At 47.5% G+C, this 24925-nt stretch overlaps 1 protein-coding gene across 1 annotated transcript in view; it reads left to right on the top strand.

The window, feature by feature from the left end:
* Window positions 1-24925, top strand: part of ROCK1 (Rho associated coiled-coil containing protein kinase 1) — a 3300884-nt gene that overhangs the window by 2798689 nt on the left and 477270 nt on the right. The window contains exon 26 of the mRNA XM_069620881.1: window positions 1320-1508. Coding sequence (XP_069476982.1) covers window positions 1320-1508 — 189 coding nt within the window. The remainder of the gene's footprint in view (window positions 1-1319; window positions 1509-24925) is intronic.

Raw genomic sequence — 24925 nt, 5'->3', positions numbered from 1 at the left:
AAAAGTGCTCTAAGCTTCCACATAGAAAGTAAAAGCCACTTTTTGAGCAGAAGATCAATTATTCTTGGGTTACACAGGTCCCAGCATGGGAAAATCAATAACCAGGCAAACCATATCCCGATGGATTGTGCAAGCCATTTCAGAATGCTATAACTTAGGAGGCAAGACAGTCCCGGAAGGACTAAGAGCACACTCCACTAGAGGTGTAGCGGCTTCATCTGCTCTACAAAGAGGAGTGCCAACCGTGGATCTATGCCAAGCAGCATCATGGCTATCACGTCGTAAGCATTATTGTTTAGACAGCTTAGACGGTCAGGATGCCCGATTCGGCAGAACTGTCTTACAAAATGCTCTGAGATAAGATTGCAAAGGGAGTCGCTCTTTCTGTCCTCCAAGGAAGGAAGCACTGCTACGGGAGTCTATCTTAGATGAGGAATCTTTGGAAGGACACAGTCCATTAGAAGAACAAATTACTTATCTTTGGTAATTTTCTTTCTGATGGTTTGTTTATTTGTATGCTCCTCCCACCAATTCCTCATCATCTTCCCATCCTACTCAATGAAAGAGCTCCTTTGCCCTTTTCAAGACTCTCTTTCTCGTCTTTCTTAGCTCAGTGGGTTTTTAAGCCAAAAATGTTTTATTTTCATGGAGTGCAAAATACTATTCCCCAACGTGGCTGAGAAAGGGGAAAAAATGAGAAAACTGAGGCGAAGGGGTGCTATGCAGTTTGTGTATCAACGTCAATGTTACGCCTGGTCCCGATGCTGAAAATGGCCGAGACGTTCTCAAGGCCAGAGCCACACAGCGCACTTTGGAGGCTAAACATTTTCAAAGTAGAATATATCTAAGATGAGGAATCTGTGGGACGAACATCCATCAGAAAGAACATTGCCAAACAAGGGTAAGTCATTTCTTCTTCTTTCCTCTTCAGCTTCTTTTCAAACTGCCACCCACCCACCTTTCCCCTCAAAGTGTTCCCGTTTTATTTGTGTTGGCAAGTATCCCAAAAATGGTTGGGCGTGGGTGGAGGGTGCTATTGCTTCCTAGTGGTGTCACAAGATCCCTGCGTGTCAAAGCAGGTATGAAGTGTTTCCCACCCTTATAGCAGCATGTGAAAAAAGCTTTGAGGCCCAAGGTCTTTGGCTGGGATGTTTCCAGAAACAAAGAAGCTGCAGATTAAACATATTTGTAGTCCGAGCAAACGTAACCCTAAAGTAAACTATTTTTATTTTTGTATGTATCAATGTCTTGTATGCTTAGTTTGGACCAAAGTTATTTTCATTTTATTAACATGTTCTTTGTTTTAAACTGGATTCCAGGCTGTGAATAAATTAGCAGAGATAATGAATCGAAAAGACTTTAAACTTGATCGAAAGAAGGCCAACATGCAAGATTTAAGGAAAAAAGAGAGAGAAAATAAAAAACTGCAGCTCGATCTCAACCAAGAAAAAGAGAAGTTCAATCAGATGGTATCGAAATATCAGAAGGAACTGAATGACATGCAAGCGGTAAACATTGAATGTATTCTCATTATTATATAGTTGAAGAGAAATAATTAAAATGCCTTTTGTTGAGTTTTCTATAAAATTACCTACTACTGAAAATGTGAACGCACTAGACAATGAAAATCATTGGCTTGCTTGGTTGGACTCGATCGAAGGGCCTTTTCTGTTTGCTGTATTACAGCGTATGGACTGGGTGGAAACTACATCGCTATGGTCAAACTGCTATACACACAACCGGTAGTCAGGGTAAGGGTGAAAGGCCAGATGACACCATTAATGGCCTTGGAGTGGGGGACACAACAGGGGTGCCCACGCTCACCGCTGCTTTTTGCCTTAGCGATTGAACCATTTGCAGAGCGGACAAGGGAACTGCATGTGCATCGGTGGGTAAGGTTACACACTCACAGGATAGTGATCTCATTATATGCGGACTGTATGGTTCTGTTTGTCAAAGACCCTAGCGTGAATCTAGAGCCAATAATGTGGGGTGTTCAACGCTTCGGGGACATATCGTGACTAAAGGTGAAAGTCGGTACTCTTCCCACTGACAGAAAAGGTGGAACAATACCATGACGGCTGGGGATTCCAGTAGCACATGACTCAGACTCGATATTTGGGGGTTTGTGTAGCCAGGGATGAAAACATGGTGTACCACAGCAATTACCTAAGAGTCCTTGACCAAGCTGAATAGGCAATGTTGCAATGGGAAAATCTCCCTCTTCATTTATATGGCAGGGTATTCCTTGTCAAAATGACACTGCTCCCTAGATTCCTCTATGTATTTTTGAATACCCCAATAGATATACCGAGGGAGTATTTTCGTGAAGTGAAGTCATCAATTGCGCAGTTCCTGTGGGTGGATAAACCTGCTAGAGTTAGTCGCACCTATTAATGAGGGGGGTCTAGCGGTGCCCGACTTTGCGACATACCATAATGTGGCACAAGCGGGATATCTTAAACATTGGTATGAGGCTATGGGGGATAGGAGGTATGTGGAAGTGGAAAGGGTGGTGGCGGCACCAGATCTACTAAGATCAGTTATTCTTACTGCTCCACGCAGAGTGCATTCATCCCGAAACTTAGTAGAGGTGACCTGCAAAGCATGGACACGCCTTGAGCGTAAAAAGAGGGGGGAGATCCTATACTCGCCCATGCTTCCCGTCATGTATATACAAGGATCCCAACCACTGCAGAATCGGGATTCGTAGCTCTGATGAAACGGTTAGGAGTCTGCAAATTTGGGGAACTCTTCCCAGATGGGACGTTTATAACATTGGAGGAGTTGAAGGGGAAAGGGGCAATGTTGGCTCGAGACATGTTCCTGTATTTCCCCTTAAGTGTGAGCCTGAACCAGGTGTTCACCACACTCCCGGATCAATCCCACATCTCCCCTATACTGGACAAACTACTACAGGGCATAATAGGGTGCAAGGTGACGTCTGGTTTATACACAATGTACATGCACACCAGGGGTAAGGACCGGGCCTCGCCGGAGGCCAAATGGGAAATAACCTTGGGAAGGGACATTCCAGATGATATATGGACATATTGCTGTGTAGGGATCAGAAAAGGGGCTATCAATGCAAAATTCAAACTGATCCACTTCAAATTCATACACCAGTTTTATTATACCCCGGCTAAACTAAAGGAATACTTCCCGGATGCTACAGGGAGATGCAACAGATGTAACACTGAACAGGCAGACTTCCTTCATGTATCCTGGAACTGCCCGATTTATACAACGATATTGGGGTGAGGTATTTGATATGGTCAGTGGTATCGTAGGCCTGATGATATACCCGAAACCATTGATAGGACTGATGGGTTTACACCAAAGAGGTCCCCAAATACACCAGGAAACTGATTAGCCTACTGCTTAAATTAGCTAAACGGCGGGTGGCAACGCAATGGGGGTTGGGGGGAGCGAAGCCCTAAACTCTCGCAATGGAAAACGGATATAATGTATTTCATCGACATGGAAAATGGTTGGGGGTCTCTTAACCGAGGGCGTGGCAATTTTTGGGACCCCTATACAAACTTCTTGATCCAAAAATCTGCTGATGCAGAGGAGACATCATCTACGCCAGAGGCAGAGAGTTAAACAAAGTTAGCAATGTTTTAAGAAGACAGAGAATGGTCCCGGTGGAGAGGGAACAGACTCTCTGCTACTGCCTTCTAGGAGTTTACGGCTGGTATAGCCCATTGCACAACATATCTGTAAATCCAGAAACATGTAAGGCGACATGGTTTGAAGAGTGATGTGGTGTACCGGGGTTGCGGGAGGGTACAGGGGATTGTAAGTACACAATGTTGACTGTTTCTTTATTGGCATTTGTCAACAAAAAACAAAGTATTAAAAAAAAATAATAATAATAATCATTGGCTTGCTAACAGAAGCAATAAGTGTGAAATGACAGTAAATATTTGTTTCGAAGGGATTGTGTCCTCTGACGTATTCCTTATCTATGATATTTGTATCTCCAGCTTGCTGGCCTCAGAATTTTTTTTCCCAGTAGAGGGTGCTGTGCGTCGATGTCCGTCGAGTAGGTGTTCCTCGACAGCCACCGTATCGACGCCGACGTCATCATGCCTATAAATGGCCACGCGGAGCGTCCGTTGCTCAGTTCCGTTTTTCCGTGCTTCGTGTGCCTCGGAATACCGTTTCTCAGTTCGTCAGTCAAAATATATTCATATTTCCTCGAGAAAACCGACTCGTACTCGATGGCTTCCTCCTCCGACCCGACGACTCCTCGGTCCGGTTTCAAAAAATGCTGAGACTGTGGGAAGAAAATGTCGTTGACGGATCCTCACAGGATCTGTTTGTGGTGTCTGGAAATCGAACACCAGTGTTCGGAGTGTGAGGAATGCCTATCCATGACAGCGAAAGCCTTGAAGGAGTGTAAGGGGAAGCTCGAGAGAGGTAAGTCAGTTTTAACTTCCTCGAAAGTTTCCGCGGTAGAGTCCAGACATTCGTCTCCTCACCGTCGAAAGCATTCTGGGTCTAGGTCTCGAAGTGGCTCCCACCACTCGTCGAGGTCTAGACACTCGAAAAAGAGACGTAGAAGATCTCCTTTGTCGTCGTCTTCTAGTTCCCCTGAAAGAGTAAATAGCCCCACAAAACACAGCTCTCAGGCTGAGTGAGAGGAATTCCGAAAAAAGATGCTAAGCATCTTCGAGAAAGCCGCCTCGACCCCCTCAAAGTCAGCTGAGGGGGATACCCCGGGTGAAAAGCCCAAAAAATCTAAACGCCGCGAGTCGAAGCACCCGGCTAAAGAGTCGACCCAAAAGCGCCATGAGCCATCGGGAAGTAAAGCATCTTCGACGCCATCGTCGAAAGCCCCTTCGAAGCATAGATCGGCGCCATCAACGCCGTTATCGAAGGGTTCTTCGACACATCCGTCGATCGAGTCGACGCCGACATCGACGCCGATAAAAGAAAAACCCACGGCTACTCCACAGCCAACGGTTACACCGAGAGCCTCCGACACGACGTTGTGAACGTCGTCGACATCCTCGAGCAGGATTCCGACCCTCTCGAGTTCTTCGAGGCCTCTTCCAGTTTTCTCGACGCCTTTGTCGGTGCCTTCGAGGATTTTTACATCGACGACATCAACCTTTTCAAGGCCACTGATGATGGCTCCCTCTGCTTTAGAGATGGGTTTTATACCATTTCACAGGCCAGAGCATCCACCCTTAACTTCAATTTATGAAGAAAGGGAAGATTCTGATCAAGAAATGCCTTTTGGGCTGCAGAGGACCACATCACCTGAACCAGAGACTTTTGCCTCTGAGGAAAGAAGGTTGAAAGACCTTCAGGATGCATTACAGGAAGCAAGTGGCCTAGACACTTCCCCAGAAGTGGAATTTGTCAAACCAGACCCAGGTGAACATGCTGAAATGCCTTATAGAACCCTAATGTCAAGAATTATGGAGTTCATGGGTTGGTCTGCGCCTTCACCTGTTTTTCAACAGGATGACCTCACAGATATTCTGGATAAAGGTCCACAGGAGGATCCTGTGGTTCCCTTCCATTCTGCTTTACAAAGAAAGATTTTAACTAACTGGGAAACTCCTGAAGTTGTCCCTGCGGTTAACAAGAAGTTGTCAGCGAAATATAGGGTATCTGCTGCTGACCCTGAATACCTATCTAAGCACCCTACTCCAGAGAGTCTGGTGGTCCAGGCTGCAACTTCATCAGGCAGTACATCTGCATACCCCACTGCTCCACAGGATAGGGATGATAAAAAATATGATGCCATGGCTAAGAAAGTCTTCTCGGCCTGTAGCAAGGCTTTAAAATCTATTAATGCGACTTGTACGCTCGCTAGGTTCAGCCACACTCTTTGGGAGTGTGCTTCATCAGCGGCTGACTGCCTCCTGGAAGGAGAAGAAAGGGACGCATTTTTAAATATCATCAGAGATGGTAAAGATGCAATGTGTGAGTCCCTTCAAACTGGCATTGATTCTGCTGACAGTATCAGCAGGGCCATGGCGGCAAGTACCACAATCCACAGGCATGCGTGGTTGAGAAAGTCCTGCTTTGCTTCTGACGTACAGGCCAGACTTTTAAATATGCCCTTTGACGGCTCTTCCCTGTTTGGTAAAAAGGCGGATGACATCTAAAGCAGCAGCCAAGTCACTAGGAGCTGCAATCCGCCAAACTAATTTTTGTCCCTCAGGATCCTCTTGGAGTGGAAGGTCCTTTCGCTATTATTCCTCATACGGAAGAGGCAGAGGACGGCCGGCTCAAAGAGGCCAGGGAAAATGTACCCGTGGTGGACGGGGTAAAGGAAAGAAAGCCATATCAGCAGGAGCCGCTTTACCTTCGGCAACTGCATCAGCCGCTCCCAAACCACTCTGAGGTCTCCCATCACAAGACACCTGTAGGGGGCAGGTGAACTCACCATCTGACGGAATGGCAGGCTATTACGTCAGATGCTTGGGCATTGGAGACAGTTGCCCAAGGTTACTGCCTGCCTTTTCTACGCATCCCTCAGAGCCATTCACCGGGGAACAGCTCTCTGAAAGTGCCGGATCCGCTCCTCTTGCAGGAAATTGTAGACCTGCTAGAGAAAGGTGCCATAGAACCGGTACCTGTAGAGGACAGGAACAAGGGCTGGTACTCCCCCTACTTTCTCATACCAAAGAAAGACGGAGGACTGAGACCCATCCTGGACTTACGAGAATTGAACAAGTTCCTCAGGAAGGACAAGTTCAAGATGGTAACTCTCTCTCAGATCCTTCAGGCCCTCCAGCTTCAGGACTGGTTGGTATCTCTGGACCTTCAGGATGCTTATTTCCATGTGCCAATCCATCCCAAGCACAGGGAAGTACCTGAGGTTCGCAATTGGCAACTCTCATTATCAATTTCGAGTTCTGCCATTTGGGCTGACCTCTGCCCCAAGGGTCTTCACCAAGCTAATGTCGGTTGTGGCTGCAAATCTAAGGAGGGAAGGGATTCACGTCTACCCCTACCTGGACGATTGGTTGATCAGAGCAGTTTCTTCGGAACAAGCTCGGATCCAACTAGATTATGTCTGCCACTTCCTTCACAAGCTGGGCTTCTCCCTCAATTTGAAGAAGTCACAGATGATACCATCACAGAGACTCCAGTTCATTGGAGCAGTCCTGGACACGTCCCTGGGAAAAGCCTCGCCACCAGAGGTGAGGGCTCAAGATATTCTGCAGATGGTCACCAGGTTTCAAAATGCCCAACGTCTCCCAGCCTACGACTTTTTGAGGTTGCTAGGCCTCATGGCATCCTGCATATCCCTTGTGCCAGAGGCTCGCCTGAGAATGAGATCCCTTCAGTGGGCACTGAGGACTCAGTGGTCACAATTCTCAGGGAGGATGATATATCTCCTCCGGATTCCGGACAAGGTAGCCCACGACCTTCAATGGTGGGCCTATTCAGAGAACATCTTGAAAGGAGAACTGTTTTGGCAACCATGGCCGGAGATAACAGTAGTTACAGACGCCTCGCTGACCGGGTGGGAAGCCCATGCTAACGACTTGACCATCAGCGGTCGTTGGTCTCCATCGGAGTCCAGACTACATATCAACCTATTAGAGCTGAGAGCGATAAGACTAGCGCTGAAAGCTTTCCTGCCATCAGTACAGGGGAGAAATGTCCTGATAATGACAGACAACACGGTGGCAATGCACTACCTCAACAAAAGAGGAGGCGTAGGATCACTGCCACTGTGCAGAGAGGCAATACAGCTCTGGTTTTGGGCAATTCAGGAAGGAATCTCTCTATCGGCAATTCACCTAGCAGGAGAGAAGAGCTTGACAGCGGACGCTCTGAGCAGGCAGAACACAGTCTCCCATGAGTGGGAGCTAGCTCAGGAAGTCCTTCAAGAGATCTTCGCCCTTTGGGGAACCCCTCAGGTGGATCTGTTCGCCACAAGCACCAACAGGAAGTGCGATCGGTTCTGTTGAAGGGAATTTCCCCCGAGAGGAGCTCTAGGAGACGCATTCGTAGTGGACTGGGAGTTTCCACTCCTCTACGTGTTTCCACCAGTCCCTGTTATTCCTCAAATGATCAGGAGGTTGAGAAGATTCCGGAAAACCATGAGCCTAATTGCCCCGGACTGGGCCAGGAGAACGTGGTACCCGGACCTTTTAGATATGTCCATCTGTCCTCCAATCCGTCTTCCACTCAAAGAGAATCTTCTCTCGCAGAAGGGAGGTCAGGTTCTCCATCCAGACATCAGAACCCTCAACCTTCACGCTTGGCTTCTGAAAGGTTGAGGTACAAGGATTGGGATCTCCCTCATGTCGTCATGGAGGTGTTGCTTTCGGCCAGAAGACCAGCAACAAAGTCTTTATACCGCTGCCGTTGGAACAAGTTTTGCAGCTGGTGTAGGGAAGAGAATATCGACCCTTTTCCATGTGATACACCAACGGTGTTATCGTTTCTACTCTACTTGGCAAACTCAGGCCTTCAAGTTGGCACTGTAAAAGGCTATCTCGCAGCGCTTTCTATCTTCAAGCGCACTGCGGAGGAACCATCGTATTTCAAAATTCCTCTAGTGGTACAATTTCTCAAGGGTCTGACTAATGTTTACCCTCCAAAACCATTCCAAGTTCCATTATGGGACTTAAATTTAGTCTTAAACTTCTTAATGGGCGCTCCATTCGAGCCACTTCACTCTTGCGCTTTGAGATTTCTCACACTTAAAACTGTCCTACTTGTAGCACTAACATCTGCTAGGAGGGTGAGTGAGCTACAAGCTCTCTCCTGTAAACCCCCACATACAATCTTCCACAAGGACAAGGTTGTCCTCCAGGTGAAGCCTAATTTTCTCCCAAAGGTGGTTTCTGAATTCCATATTACTCAGAAAATTACCCTGCCTTCATTCTACCCTCCTCCCCATCCGGGGAAAGAGGAGGAAAGGCTACACAGGCTGGACCCTAGGCGAGCTCTCAGCTTTTACATCAGCAGAATGGCTAGAATCAGGCAAGCAGACCAGCTGTTTGTAGGATACTCAGGTCACAAGTTGGGACTACCCATAACAAAACAAACCATGTCCAGGTGGATTATCTTGGCCATCCTGGAATGTTATAGACTAGCAGGGAAAGAGCCACCCCAAAACCTCAGGGCTCATTCAACCAGGGGTATCGCAGCTTCTTCGGCTCTCCAGAGAGGGGTACCGGTCCGGGACATATGTGCGGCTGCCACATAGTCGTCCGCACATACATTCACAAAATTTTACAATATGGATTCCTCCACTGCTCAAGAGACCAGATTTGGCAAGGCCGTATTACACTCAGTCCATCCCTAAAGGGATACATAACACTATCACTCCCTCCTCCAATTACATACTACTGCTATGGGAGTCTATCAAAGATAAGGAATACGTCGGAGGACACAATCCCTTCGAAGAACAAGTTACTTCTTACCTGGTAACGTTCTTTCGACGGGATGTTCCTCCGACGTATTTCTTATCGCCCCTCCCATCCATCCCCGCAGTGATAACTTCCCTTGTGGTTGCAGCTTTCGCTCCTTCAAGGTTACTAACCAATTCAGGCATGTCTTTTCTAATACTACAAAACGGAACTGAGCAACGGACGCAGCGCGTGTCTATTTATGGGCATGGTGACGTCAGCCCCGATATGGTGGCCGTCGAAGGACATCGACTCGGCGGATGTCGACGCGCAGCGCCCTCTACAGAAAAAATTTCCGAGGCCAGCAAGCTGGAAACGTATATCAAAGATAAGGAATACGTCGGAGGAACATCCCGTCGAAAGAACGTTACCAGGTAAGAAGTAACTTGTTATTCTTTAGGAGAACAATCGCTGTCAAAGCACGGTGAACTTAAATTAGGATTCTTTGGCCAATGGTTACAATTTTAATTTGTAAGCTTTTGACAAGGCATACAAGTCAATTGTCTAACATTTAAGAGTCTAAGAACTGTGACAAATCTAGCAACATCGTTACTGATTCTCTAGAGGCAAGATTCTCTTACGTGGCTAGAGAAAGGCAGAAGCTGCCTGACTCTGACCCTGGGGGGAGGGGGGAGGGGGAGCCTATCTGCGGGAGGACCCAAAAAGGGGTGGAAACTCCATAGAGGCAGGAAAACACTGAATCAAAATAAACCATCAGTTGTCATTCTTAATGACACCCATGTGCCTTTGCAACATGCCTGTATGGCTTATTGTGAGGCAGATAAAGAATTCAAAAGTTTTCTTGACCAACACACTTATTTACCCCGCCCCAGATTCCCCCCCCCCCCCTCACCCGTACCCTCCCTTTTTTGAGTACTGACACAAGGAAGAGGCATGGAACAATGAGAATGGCCAGAAGCCGTAAACAAGCACTGCGTTATATTCTTTAGAAAGTGTTAACTAATGCCAGGAAGTTTAAATTGCACACAGCTGAATAGAATATGAGTGAGAGGCAGAGACTGCAGCAGAACACAGCTTGTGCTGATGCTGGTTGAAATGCCGGAGGCGGGCACAATGTGGAAGGCAGCACAGGGGCTGACGAGAACAGTGTGCAGAGAGAACAGGCCAAGAGAAGCTCACTGCTGTATTGCTATAGGCAGCTACAGCCGGCAAAACCAAAGGAAGATAAAGCAGGAGCCAAACAGCTAACGGGACGCAACACCAGTCAGCCAACCGAAGGAGAAGACAACGGAAGGATGTGAGGAACACCAGAGCTGCCCGATAGGCCCAGGAAGAGCGAGTGGGTTACCTGAGCGATTTAGAGCGAGGGTCGCATATCATTAACAGCGTGAGAAAGCCCAATTAAAGTAATTGGAGGAATTGACACAAATACGAACAGTGATAAGAAAGGGTTGGTGACCCAATATTTTAAAAGAGGAGTTAATACCAATAAGAACGTCACTGAGGAAGGGTCGGTGATCCAATATTGGAAAAAAGCTAATTTCTTGGGTGAGAGAAAGAGTGAGTGGAGAACAGGAAACCCCTGGTAGGAGAGTAAACCAGGCACACTGGAAGTCTGGGACCCGCACCCAAGAAACAGAACTGTGATACCCTGGCAGCATTGTAAACCAGGAGTGAGAAGAGAAGTAAAACTGAAACTGTCGAACAGTGAGAATTAATATAAAAGGGAAGACGCATACCCCTTTTAAGGATCAATAATTGCAATAACCTGGCAGGAGAGTACACCAGGGGGGAAAAAAGAGCAGCAGTCAAAGGAAAAGGGAAGAACCATACCCCCTTTAAGGTTAATTGAAATACAGAGTGGGATAAACTGAATATTTAAAAGAACTGTGCATTTAAAGGAGATTCAAGGAAATAGTCTTCCTCCTTGAACTGTGATAAAGTGAGATTCAACCTAACAGAAAAAATCTAGGGGAAGGGAAGACCCCTTTCCTGGCAGAACTGTATTCCTGTGTTTTCGACACCTTAGAACTTTGTTTTGAACTCTGAAAGAAAGCTACAATACCTGGCTTTCAGAAATCCCCTTGTATACATTGTTTTAATTTAGCGTGTAATGATCAGATTAGGGTTCTGGACACAGGACAGAGGATACTCTTTTGTTTGTCTCAGGAGGATAGCTCAGGGGCAACATGCTCGCCTTGGAAGCAAGACGACACGGAGCAACACAGGTTTGATCCACTGGTCCGCCCTTAGAAACCTCTGGGTATTAAGTGCGTTATAAATAACCTATCATATCTCTTTCGCCTAGCCGCTCCCTCACTGTGGCTACTATCTACCCGCCACCTGGTCAGGTTTCTTCCTTCCTCACTGAGTGGGCAGATCTCTCCTCCTCACTCCTGGCCTCAACCACTCAACTCCTCCTTCTTGGAGACTTCAACATCCACCTGGATGCCTCATGACCCCCTCTGAACTCTTTCTCGACCTCTGCGACTCTCTCTCACTCACCATTCTCCCATCTGGCCCGACTCATTCTGCAGTGCACGCTCTCGATGTTCTGATCTCTTCAGACCTTCCCCTCTCTGTCCCTCTCTCCACTCCTCTCTCCTGGAGTGACCACTTTCTCCTATCCTCCCACCTCACCTACCCTGCCACCTACCCACCTCACCTACCCCGCAGGCCAAGCCACCTCCGTCACTGCCACCTACTTCTTGGTCACCCGACCCAGGAAGCGTGCGTCAGTTGAGGCTTTCGCCGCCACCTTCTCACCCCCTCTGGCTGACTCTCACCCTCTCACCCTGACACAGCCCTCTCCATGCTCCACTCTTCTATATCTGATACTCTCGATATCCTTGCCCCTGTCATGAGAATCCGCCTGAAGCCCAAAGCCAAGTGTAACTCCTGATATGACTCAGACCTTGTCACCCTTAAACGCAAGTGTAGGGTTGCCGAGAGGAAATGGCATGTTTCAGGTTCATCCTCTGACAAACTGGCATGCCGCCTGCTGCAAAGGCAATACCGGCTCTCAGCCCTCACCAAGAAGAGAGCCCCTATCCATGCCCGCGTCTCTGCAGCATCTAACAACTCGGCTGAACTCTTTAAAATCTGCAAGGAACTGGCCAATCCTGCTGCAGTCTCTACCTCTCCTGTCCCTTCCCAGGTCCTCTGTACGGCACTGGCTTCTCACTTCATTTCAAAAACTCAGGACATCTTGTCTTCACTCTCCCTCTCTCACCCCCCTCCCGCTATTCCCTGCTCTTCCTCCGGCCCTTCTGCAGCCACCCCTCCTCCCTCCTTCTCTGCCTTCCCTTTTTCTCTCCAGACGAGGTTTCTAGACAAGTCCGATCTATGAAAGTCTCGTCGAAACAGGTTCACCCCTGTTCCTCCAAAACTATCAAGGATCACATTGAATCCCTGGCGCCTGCCCTAGCAGGTTTCTGCAATCACTCCTTCGCCACTGGAGTCTTCCCTTACCCCCTGAAGCACTCCCTTGTGCACCCTCTTCTTAAGAAACCCTCTGCCGACCCCTCCTGCCCGGGTAACTATCGCCCAATCTCCATCACTCCCTTCCTGGGAAAGCTCCTGGAGAAACTGGCCATCTCCCAGCTCAATCTCCACACTGAATCTGTTGGTTGTCTTCATGACCATCAGTCTGGCTTCAGAGCTGCCAGAAGCACTGAAACTGCTCTCCTGAACATCCTTGAAGACCTGCTCACCAACCTCGACTCTAACACCCCTTGCGTTCTTATCGTGCTTGATCCCTCTTCTGCCTTTGGCCCCGTCAACCATGCCATCCTGCTCAACCGTCTCCGTGATAACCTGGGTATCACTGGTCAGGCTCTGGCGTGGCTGACCTCTTTCCTCTCTGACCGACCCTCCCAGGTCCAACTTGGGTCCTTCCCCTCCGACATCTTTTTCTCTACCTGTGGTGTCCCCCAGGGATCTAAACTCTCTCCCTGACTGTTCAACCAATACCTGGCACTCCTTGCCCACCGCATCGCTGCTCTCTGTCCCAACTTTCAGTGCTATGCAGATGATACCCAGCTCATTTTCAGGCTACCCTCGGCCTCCTCCTCTCCTTCCCTCATCTCTGACTATCTCTCTGCCATCCAGGAATGGTGTGCCGCCAACGATCTCTGCCTTAATGCCAGTAAGACTGAGATTCTACTCATCGGCACACCCACTCCCTCCTTCCCTGCAGCTCTCTGGTCGGCCTCTCTTGGCCCTCCTCCCACTCCCACCTGCAAGGCTAAAAACCTCGGGGTCATCTTCGACTCTGCACTCTCCTTCTCCCCTCACATCTCTGACGTCTCTAAGAAGTCACACTACCAGCTGCACCTCCTCAGAGGTATTCTTCCTTTCCTCTCCTTCCCGCAGAAGCTCACTGTCTCCAGAGCCCTAGTCCTCTCCAAGCTTGACTACTGTAAAGCCTCTATCTAAATCTGCCTGCCTCCACACTCCGCCCTCTGCAACTTATCCAGAACAGGACTGCAAGACTTGTCCTTGGCCTCAAGCCCAGGGATCGTATCTCTCCAGGACTGAAATCCCTGCACTGGCTCCCATTGGCTGCGGGGATTAAGTTCAAAACCCTCTGCATTGTACACAAGGTTTTCTGGGGTCTGGGACCGAAATACCTTCAACTCTCTCTACCTAAATTTCTTCCTTTGCGAGCTCTTCGCTCATCTGCCTCCAACTCCCTTAGGGTCAGTTGCTTCTCCAAGCAACGAGTTGGTGACAGATCACTCTCTTCAACAGGGGCCTCTCTCTGGAACAGCCTTCCTGCCTCCCTGAAACTCGAGGAGAACCATCTCCGGTTCCGGAAACACCTCAAAACCTTCCTCTTTGCTTCTGCTTTCTCTCCTCCCCTTCCTTGCTGAATTCCTGACCAAAATTGCACTGGTTACCTGGTCACCCTTTTTGATCTCTGGCCCAGGCCCCGTCAATCACCCACCTGCACTGCCTCCCTGGCAACCCCTGCACTTGGGGACCGTTTTGTCTGTATCCCTTCAGTCCCCTTACTAGCACTTACGTCTGTACTTCCTTGCACTTGCTACTAGCTTGCTGTTTGTGTCATATTTATTCCACTTCCCATGTACTGCACTTTCCCTCTCCCTTCCCCCTACGCACTTTTCCTTTCCCCCCTTCCCATGCACTTGCGCGATCTGAATGACACCTGGCCTAGTAGGATCGTTGTCTGTCCCCCCCCCCCACCCCCTTGCCTCGTCACGCCATGAAACACTTGTGTATAGGCATGTTATAAATGCCATATATCATGTCATATAACATCCTGACACAGACGTTCCTTAGTTTCGTTGAGGCAAGGAAACCTTTCTTAGGATTATGGATAGATAGGATTTCTCCCAACACCCTTATTATTTTGTGGTAAATAAAAGTTTATAATCGACACTTAGCATGCCGCTGTGTTCGAGTCTTGCTCTTGATCCCTTACAGAACCCATCCACCTCAAGACTTGGGCTTTCTTTGGTTTGGCTTACCTTTTACTCTACATGTACCAAGCTACAGAGAAGTATAACATATAAAAAATCTACATGTGTAGATAAATATATTTCAATGGATTGCCTTTCTCCCACAGATTCCTCATCGGATAGATATCCCTTCCAGCATCAGCTGCTCAGAAAACTTTTCGACAGGGGGCATAGTGCACCTTGACTCGGCCGTTGATCCCTCTTGACTCGATGTGGCGGTCGTCGACTCCGGCTGTGACGTTGCTCCTTGTACATATACTGCATCACTACACCCCCGTACCTTAGTTCCTCTTACTCTTATGTTCTGTCCCCTTTCCTCCATACTGAATGGGCGTCCCTCGCTAGGGACTGGAGACGGAACCTGTATCACCAGAAAAAAACCTTCTTCCCCTTTAAATTTAGAGGCACATCAGGTTTACGGCCCTGGGAACAAGCGCTCCACTGACTCTGCCCATCGGCGCCACACCTCAGTCCCCTTTTCCGTGTCGACGGGAATGGGCCTATTTCACCAGCGCTCCTGGGTTTGGCTTCGGCCAATTCCATGTGCTCTTCCCCGGATACTTTCTTCTCTCTTTTTGTCTTCTTTTATTAATCAACTACTCTGTCCTCTGGCACCACGTTCCTCCCTGGCCGATGTCGACTTAAGCAGGCTTCAGCAGGTGTCCAGCCCGCGAGGGGCTCTTCCCTACATCAGATCCCTATGCTCTTTGCCTCCGCTGCCTTGGCCCCGACCACGGATGGGAGGTTGTACTGCGTGCAACGCACTTTCTTCGCATGCTCTGAAGAACAGACTAGCTAGGATGAGAGCATATACGCAGCTCCTCTCTCGAGAGTCAGCGCAGGTGCCATTTCCAGACGCCGGTCCTGCTCCAGATTGCCCAGACTCCTGCAGGGCGAGCTCTTCTGCATTTAAGTCCGCCATTTGTCCAGAAAGACTACAGCCAGGGCTGACTACACTGACGCCCTCCTCCAGCACTTGGGCCAATTCAGAGGGAACCATCAGGGTCCCTGCCATGCTCTCCCACCCGGACCTTGACTCAACCCCCAGGGGTCCCACGCCACCACCCAGCGGGCCCTCCATCCGTGATCCGGCTACCATCCAATCACCTGCCCAATTTGGTGACTCCAGTTTGCACTCTTGCCCAGCGATGATGCCTTTACTGATCATCCACTCCTACTCCCAGCACGAGCAGTGAGTGCCCTGACTCTCTTGGCCCTAGAAGAAGGCTTCCATCTTTTCAGCCGAAACGTCAGCAGCACACAGACCCATATTTCCCATGGGCTATATCAAGTGCTGCATTTATACTTCTAACATCCTACCCAGACGTAGACCAATTACGAGGTCAGACTTTAGCCGGGCATAGGAGACCTATAACTAACGTCTCCTCCAATTTCACTCACATTCTGTGTCTTTTTTGTACCTAGCCACATGGTATCTTCCACTTACTAGCAAGATGTTTGTTAAATGGATGAGTGTACTGTTTATGCTTTGGATACCTGTAAATGTTTTGCATTGTATTTAAGATATAACCATGCTATTGTTCATCACAATGTTCACCATGAACTGTTATGCACATAAAAATACTTAAATAATATGTAAAATAAAGAGTATCAGCTAATTAATAAAAAAAGCTGACATTATCAAAAAGTAAGATACATGTGTTCATTAGCAGTGTGCTTTTGTTTCTAAGGATGAATGCTCCATTTGTATGGGCTTTCACAAGGGTTTAAAACCATTATGCACTTAAATTGTCTTGCATGTTTTTGAATTGTAGAGGGTAGGACAACCCCCCAGTTATAGGTAGGATGAGGGAGCTCTTCGAGAAGTTGCCTTCAGAGGACTTGAAGGACTTGGTCAGACTTAAGTCAAGGACCAAGGGAGGGCCGCTCTTTTCCAGCACACTTTGCAAGGGCGACTCCTTCCCAAGAAAATATCCGACCGGGAGGAACCTCTCATGTTCTCACACCAGCATGGGTACCGAGGCTAGCTCAGCTACCGGCGGTCAGGCCGAGGGGTCCGATCACGTCACTGAGGACTGTGGTTCTTGTCAAAATATTAACCGGAAATCGCTTTGCGAGAGGGCTGAGAAACTTGTGGTAGGCCGGCCCCATCTAAATCTTCGGACCGCTCAACCGTCCAGTTATTGGGTCCAGATACTGGGGGGGCTACTCCTGAAAAGGACGATAGGTATCGAAATAAATAAAAAAAGAAGTCACACTCTCAAAGCCATTCCTCTTCCTACAAAAAGAAAATGCGTCATCGGCGGATCAGACTCGTCAGATGAACATGGTAAGTCGTTGACGGGGCCTATATGCAAGGCAGAGTGGGAGGCTTACAAAGAGAAGATACTCAACTTGTTTCAGAAAGCAGCTGCTGGAATTGGTGATCCCTCGAAAGCAGCAAGCTCCGGTGGTGCCCGGTAACCCCGTCCCCAAGCTGACAACCTCGTTTTCTAATGCCTCGGGCTCAGCGCTGATTGTTGTCAGTGCGCCCCCGTAATCAAAACCTCTTTCAGCGCCTTTTGGCACGGGACCGTCAATATCGGCGGATATCTCCGACGGTTCGCTTATCCCGCAGTCAAGAACAGATTTCTTTTTGCCACTATGGCGGCAAGATGTCATTTGGCTTAGACCCTGCTTATGTAGGCTCTCGAGGCTGAGATTTCTTCACTGACCAGGCAGATTTAGTCACCTTGGCTGAGGGCCTCCATGATGACAGTGGCTTGGACACCTCTCCCAATTTGGAGATGCAGCAGGCTCATCCTTATGGTCTTTCAAATGTAAAATACCACGCCAGAGTGGATAGGGTGGTGGATACACTAGGTTGGAGAAAACCAGCCAGACCTTTGTCAGGTTACAACCTCACAGACATTCTGGAGGACGGACCCTCCACAGAGAGAGGCATGACCTTTAATGTGTCTTTTGCCGACCCCATTGGCACCTTATGGCAGAGACTATGCACCACTCTCCCTGTGAATTCTGAATTCACAAAAAAAGATAGGCCAGCAAGGGGAGACCCAGTTAATCTCTCCACTCATCCAACGCCAGAGGGGTTAGTGGTAGAGGCGACTACTTTTAACATTAGGCCAGCCACATCCACGTCGATGCTCCCCATGGATAGGTTAGGAAAGAAAGTTGACGCCATAGCCAAGAAGCTGTTCTCGTCGGGCAGTATGGCCTTTAAAGCTGTTAACCCGTCATGCGCATTTACGAACTACACATTTGGCTTGTAGAGGGCTATCGTGGAAGCCTCTCAGTACATTCCCAAAGGAGAGCTGGAGGGCTTCCTGAGAATTGTCGATGATGGTCAGAAGGTGGCTCGGCAGTTGTTGCAGACTGGCCTGGACGTTGCAGACTGTGTCGGAAGATCTATGGGGTCGGCCCCACTGGCAGGAGATTACCACTGATGTCTTTGCGCTCCAGCTTGTCCAATGGGGTTACTGTCTGCCTTTCTTAAAAGGCCACTGGACAGACCAACCCTCCTCCTCAGCAACCATAACACGAGCTCCAGGAAGAGCTGCAAGCCCTACTTTAGAAGGGTGTCGTGGGAGAAATACCTCCCGAGCACAGAGGATTGGGCTGGTATTCCCAGTATTTCGTGGTACCCAAGAAAGTGGGAGGACTCTGTCCCATCTTGGAGTTCAGGGCCTTGTACAAGTTACTGAGAACGGGCAAGTTCAAGATGGAGACGTTAAGAGAAATTGTTCCTGCTCTCAGACCTCAGGACTGAATTGCAGGATGCATATTTGCACGTGCCGATCCACCAAAAGCACAGGAAATTTCTGTGATTCCTCTTAGGTGACAAGACCTACCAGATGAAGGTGCTCCCCTCTGGGTTGACTAACGCTCCAAGGGTTTTCATCAAGCTAATGGCTGTAGTCGCGGACCACCAAAGGAGATGCGGCGTCCATGCATACCCATACCAGAACGACTTGTTGATCCGAGGGAAGCCAACGGAGCATGTTTTGTCCCATCTACAGGACACTTTCTTGCTATTCCACAGGCTGGGCTTCTCCCTGAATGTACAGAAGTCCCACACCACACCACACCAACGCAAAGGCTCCAGTTCTTTGAAGCAGTCCTCGACACTCAGTTGGGGAAGGCTGGTCATGGATGTGTCCCTGAAGGGTTGTGGCTCTCACTGCAAGGATTTGCAGGTGAGCAGCCTTTGGTCCTTGATGGAAGCCCAATTGCACATAAAAAGGCTAGAGCTATGACAATCAGATTGTCCCTAACATTCATGCCCTCTCATAAAAGGGAAGAAAATCCTGTTTGACAGTCAATATGGTGGCCATGCACTACCTGAGCAAGAAGGGTGGCGTGCGCTACCTTCCTTTTTGGAGAGGCGATGCAGCTATGGTATTGGCTTTTGGAGAATCAGATCTCTGTCTTAGCAGTTCACCTGACAGAGACAAAGAATAGATTGGCGGACGCTCTGAGCAGACAGAGTACGGTCTGGCATGAGCAGGAAGTGTGCCAGGAAGTCCTGGGGGATATCTTCCCTCAGTGGCGTACTGCGATATTGAATCTGCTTGCCATGGAGTCCAACCAAAAGTGCAAACAGTTTTGCTTGAGGGAATTCCCAGCGAGATGCTTACTAGGGTATGCATTGTTGGGAAGTGGGTTGTCGACCTCCAGTATGCCTTCCCTCCGATTCCCTTCATTCTGTGATTCGCAGGAGGTTGACAAGGTTCTGAGCAGTCTTGATCGCCCTGGATTGGGTGAAGAGAACGTGGTACTCGGAGCTTCTAGACTTGGCCATATGCCCACCTCTCATTGTCTTGTCGGCCGGATCTCCTATCTCGGTCTGAAGGTTGGGTACTACACCCAAAACCAGAATTCCTTAACCTACATGCGTGGCTTTTGAGACATTGAGGTATGATGACTAGGACCTCTCGGAGGAGGTACCTTAGGTGCTCCTGGCTGCACGTAGAATGCCAAGAAGTTTGATGTATGCGTGCAGGCGGAGAAGATGCAAGTGTTGTTGCATGGAACGCGAGAATCTCCCCTTCTCTTGCCCCACCATTGTAGTGATGGAGATCTTCTGTCACTGGCCTTGTCAGGCCTTCAGGTTGCAACAGCCAAAGGATATTTGGTGGCTTTGTCTGTTTTCAAAAGGTCTCCGGATCAAGTGTCTTTCTTTACCATTATGGCCCAATTCCAGAAGGGCCTTGTGAATAATGTTCTGCCTGTTCCCTTTGTTGTCCTAGACTGGGACCTTAACTTAGTTTTGACTTTCCTGATGGCTGCTCCCTTTGAGCCTTTGCATTCTTGCTCCATTCGTTTGCTTACTCTAAAGACTGCTTTTTTGGTGGCCGTTACATCAGCCGGACGGGTCAGTGAGCTACAGTCCCTGTCATGCTAGCCGCTATATCTCTGTTTTTTTCAGGGAGAAGGTTTCTCTTGAGGTACGACCCAGGTTTTTCCCAAAGCTGTCGCAGAGTACTATCTGTCCCAGTCTATTGACCTACCTGTTTTCTACCCGCCTCCCTCCGAGGAGGAGTAGCGGTTCCATAGGCTGGACCATTGCAAGAACTGCGTAATTCAGAAAAACTGACCAACTGTTCGTAGCCTTCTTGTTAGCAAGAAAGGGTTTGGCTGTCTCCTAGCAATCGATCCCTAGATGGATCACACTCTGTATTTCAGAATGTTACCTCAATGCAGGGATATAATTAACTTTGGGCATCAGAGCCCACTCCGCTAGGGTAGTGGCAGCCTCTTCCACGCTAAAAAAGGGTGGTGGCAGTGAGGGACATCTGCCCAGCGGCAACTTGGTCCTCACTGCATACCTTTGCCTAACACTATTGCCTGGATGTAACCCGTGGAGCTGATGCTCATTTTGGGAGAGCAGTTATACAAAGTTTCTTTGTATAGGGACTTTAATCCCGCCTTCTTCTCTCATACTGCTTGGGGAGTATATCTGATCTGATAAGGAGTCTGCAGGAGAAAGGCTGAAGGAGAAATTACTTACCATCATTTTCTTTCTATGAATTCTTCTCCCGCAGATTCTCATCACCCTCCTATCCAACCTCGCTAGGAAAGGGCCTACAGTTGATGATTAACTTCTCTATTGGGAGAAAGAGGCAAGCTCACCTTTAAAGGGCTAATGTAGAAGTTATTTGTGTGTTTCTACATCCTTTTAGCGGTTCCGTTCTTAATTTATTTTTTGAGAAAAACCCTTGTTAAGTTTTACTTTTTTCTATGAGTTGCGACTGTCACATCCGAATTGTTTGATTCTTCCTCTGCAGTGACTCAGCTCAGGGGGAGGGGGGTGGAGAAGTTGGGGAACTCTGGTACGGGGTCATAGTGATGCAGTATATGCATGACGAATGGTGTCACATACGGAGTCGGCAACCGCAGAATCAAGTCAAGAGGGATCTATCTGATGCGGAATCTGCAGGAGAATATTCCATAGAAAAAACATTACGGTAAGTCATTTTTCCCTGGGATTCCTCATTTTGATAGATCATCCCCTCAGTATCAGCTGCTTGTAAAATTTCAACAGCGGTGTGTGTGCGTCTCAGTGTAATCGCCTTGACTCCCTGATGTCTCAACAGCATCACTCATCAACTCTGGATTTGACGTCAGCGCTCGTACTCTCGGCATGCACTATGCCCCATTACCTCAGTTCCTTTTTTCCGTGAGCTCAGCACACTTTTCTGAACATGGCTTGAGATTGTTCAAATGCGACTGCATCAGAATGGCAGGGCCCAAGTAGTCTGGATTCAAACGCTGCGGGGAAGAAAACTTGAAGATGTCCCTCACAGACCCACACAATATCTGTTGAAACATAATACAGTGCAATATGGTGAAAAGAAAGAAGATTTGAATTACGAATCCTCCCCTTCCCATGCACACTGCCAAATGCTGGTTGAAACAGCTAATCAGTGTTTGAATAGGCTATTCATATACTTCAAAAAGAATCATAATACAAAAGAAAGTAACATAACAAGCGAATATTTGTAAAAATATATATATTGTTTTGATTGAAGGACAAAATCTAAATGTACAGAGAAAATGCACAAACATAAACAAAAAGTCTGTTCTGTAGGACTGATGCGTTTCAAGGACTTTATGCCCTTCTTCTACAGTCTTCACAGACTGAAAAGAAAATATTTCGTATGAATGTAATGTCAATGATATATTACATCAGGTAAATAATCCTATCCACATTGTAGTGTAACACATGTTTAATCAAACTACATAAAGGTGAGTATACAGATTTCCAGACATCTGCTTCAAAATTTGGATATTAGCAATATTGTCATACAGCTCTTATATCTAAAGCAAGCAACTCCATAGAGTGATATGTTGCAATTTTGTCATATTCAAATTGTAAATGTCGTAATCACTAGATCACTTATGCAGGAACTTACATGCTTCCTTATCGACGTTAACATTCAGTTGTCCAAAAACTAGAATGTCTAGCCACACTGGCTAATTCCGGCAAATCTTACTGATCAACAAAAGTCAGGGTGATTACCTTAGACGAAGTTAGAGATATATTCAATCACGGTACAATTCCAATAACTGGGCAAACAAATATGTCAGGTTCACCGAATTCAGGACAGAGTGTATCTTGGAGGTCAGGTCTAGAAAAAAAGTTAGACAATGTAAATGGAAAACAGTCTAAAGTCAACTGTCATCTCTAAGCATATGTCTGAACTAGCTATATAGGTTGAAAAAGATCGGAGAAGATCCGGTGGTAATAGAGATAAACCCTAGATCTAAGTTGGGCTGATAAATGAGTCTGCACCAAAATTATAATACACTAAGACCACGTTAGGTAAAGCAAAAGGCTCACCGTAGTATTTGAAAGTGCGCAAGCGGAAGCAAGTACAGTTCTCAAGATGGAGATCTGGGTGAATAGAAACACCTTGGAGAGTCCGCACCATAAGACCTAGACCGGCAGGATGAATCTATCAGCTTTTTCCAAACAATAGTGTGATGTCGGTGGAAGATACACACAAGCATACTCAATCGAGTGTGAAGTTCGCAATGTTAGAGGGCTATACGCAGTGTGTGACTAAAAGTTGTTGGATAGACAATATTGAAATGGACCTAAAAGTTAGAAAGACACTGAAAAGGTAACAACAAATATATGTACATGGTAAGAAAAACGGAATACTAAATGGTACCTAGCTCGTTCAGAAACGTACCTATGCTTGCCCATCCTACAGAAAGGACAAGATTGGCGGTATTCAAAGAATAATATTTCAAATTCTGGATACAAAATCCGATATATTGAAGTGTAGATTCTGAAAAAACATTACTGTGCCTGGTTCGACCAGCGCGAAGGTAGCAAAGAAAGGTCGAATGCCCTCGAACTCCACCTCAACCAATGCAAAAGTTGCTTTGGCGCAGATGACTTCAGAAGCATTGACTATCTGTCCACACTGAGCCCCCAGTAAATGTTAGGTCAGACACATGTCATACGTTTTCTGAGTCCATGCGGACAGTACTCTATCAGGATGGGGGTTCCCATTCCATTTGGGATAGAGCTTTTTGTAGGGACAGATGTGGACCCTCTGCTGGATTTTATGGCTGACCATGGCAGGACTGCTCGAGCTAGCAGAGCGGCTGCACGAGGTGAGCGGGTTGGACACGTCCCTGATGTCGAAATGCAGGAGGTGTCACCATACGTGCATGCAAGCACCCAGTACCGCAAGGCGGTCGAGAAAGTGGTCATTCCTCTCTGTCTCGGCACACAATCAAAACTGTTCCAGCTGTATGAACTAATGGACATATTTTACAAGGGGTCACATTCGGAAAGATCTTTATCTTTTTAAGGCAGCCATAGAGGACCCAGTCATGCAATTGTGGCACTACAATGCTTGATGGAAAGCTCGCAGAGAAGTTCAAGCCAGCAATGGGCAATCTTCCCTTCCTCACGGCACAAGCACCGAGGGACTGGTGGTGCAGGCCACAACATCAACATCGAAACTCCCTATTCACAGGGAGACAAAGAAGATAGACGCCTTGGCCAAAAAGGGGTTTACCTCTTGAAGCATGGCGTTACAGGCGATAAATGCCTCCTGTGCCAAATATTCCCATATCCTCTAGAGAACTATTTTGGAGTTTGCCGACCATTTCCCTGAGGAGGTCAGAGACAGCATTTTGGATATTATTAAGAATGGCAAGGAGATGGCAAATGCTTTAGGCCGGCCTACACACAGCAGACTGTCAGGAGGTCGATGGGCACCTCAACGGTGCTGCACCGCGCTTTTGTATCTGCGAGGGTCAGGCTTCTCACCGAATGTCCAAGCAAAACATCTCGCATTAGCATTCGATAGCGAGCACTTTTTAGGAACTTAAGCTGATAAGTCTCTGAAAATCTTCAAAGACTCTAAGATGACAGCAAAGTTTTTGGGGTTGTCAGCACAACAGCCAACCAAGCAGACTTTTCCTTCGAAAAAAGGGGGCATGGCTTCAGGCGCTACACCCCTTTTTACGGAGGATGCAATTGCCACAGGCCAAGCAAGGGTAAAGGAGGTACTTGCGCCATGGTAGGAGTAGAGGGGCATCAAAGGGCCAGTCTTCTAGCACCAGCAATGCAAAAACTGCTTTAAGTCTCTGCATATTTGTTTTTGTTTTTATTTTTTTATTGGCTTTATATGGTTTCACAATATTAACAACATTTTGCCACTTACATCATTAAAAGAAATTGCTTTATATAACAATCCAATTCCACTGCTTGTTGCGTCATCTTATTTTCCTTCATTATCTGACTCTCTAATGTTAGCAAAAAGTCAAAAGTAGCTACACCAGTGCCAAAGTGAGTGAGATTTGCTTCCCCCACTGAAGTTCTCCCCACCAATCCTCTGTAGATCTAGAACAATAGTTCTTCGTTATGTCTGCCATCAGAGATATTCTGGTGTCCTTCATGCTGGGGCAAAATAAAATCAAATGTTTTAGAGATTCTAAAGAGTCTTCTCCTTTACATAATCTGCAGGTCACTATTTGTGTGTTGTTTCTTCTGTGACTCCGGATCTCTCTTGTTGGGAAAAGGTTAAGTCTGAATCGCATAAATGAGTCCCTGAAATACCAATTGGGGAATAACTCTACATATTTAGGTATCGAGTTCAG

Source organism: Ambystoma mexicanum, chromosome 5q (assembly GCF_040938575.1).
Source record: "Ambystoma mexicanum isolate Mex_15411 chromosome 5q, UKY_AmexF1_1, whole genome shotgun sequence".
NCBI classification, from domain to species: Eukaryota; Metazoa; Chordata; class Amphibia; order Caudata; family Ambystomatidae; genus Ambystoma; species Ambystoma mexicanum.
The sequence above is the reverse complement of the archived record's forward strand: the minus strand, read 5'-3'. Positions and strand labels throughout refer to the sequence as shown.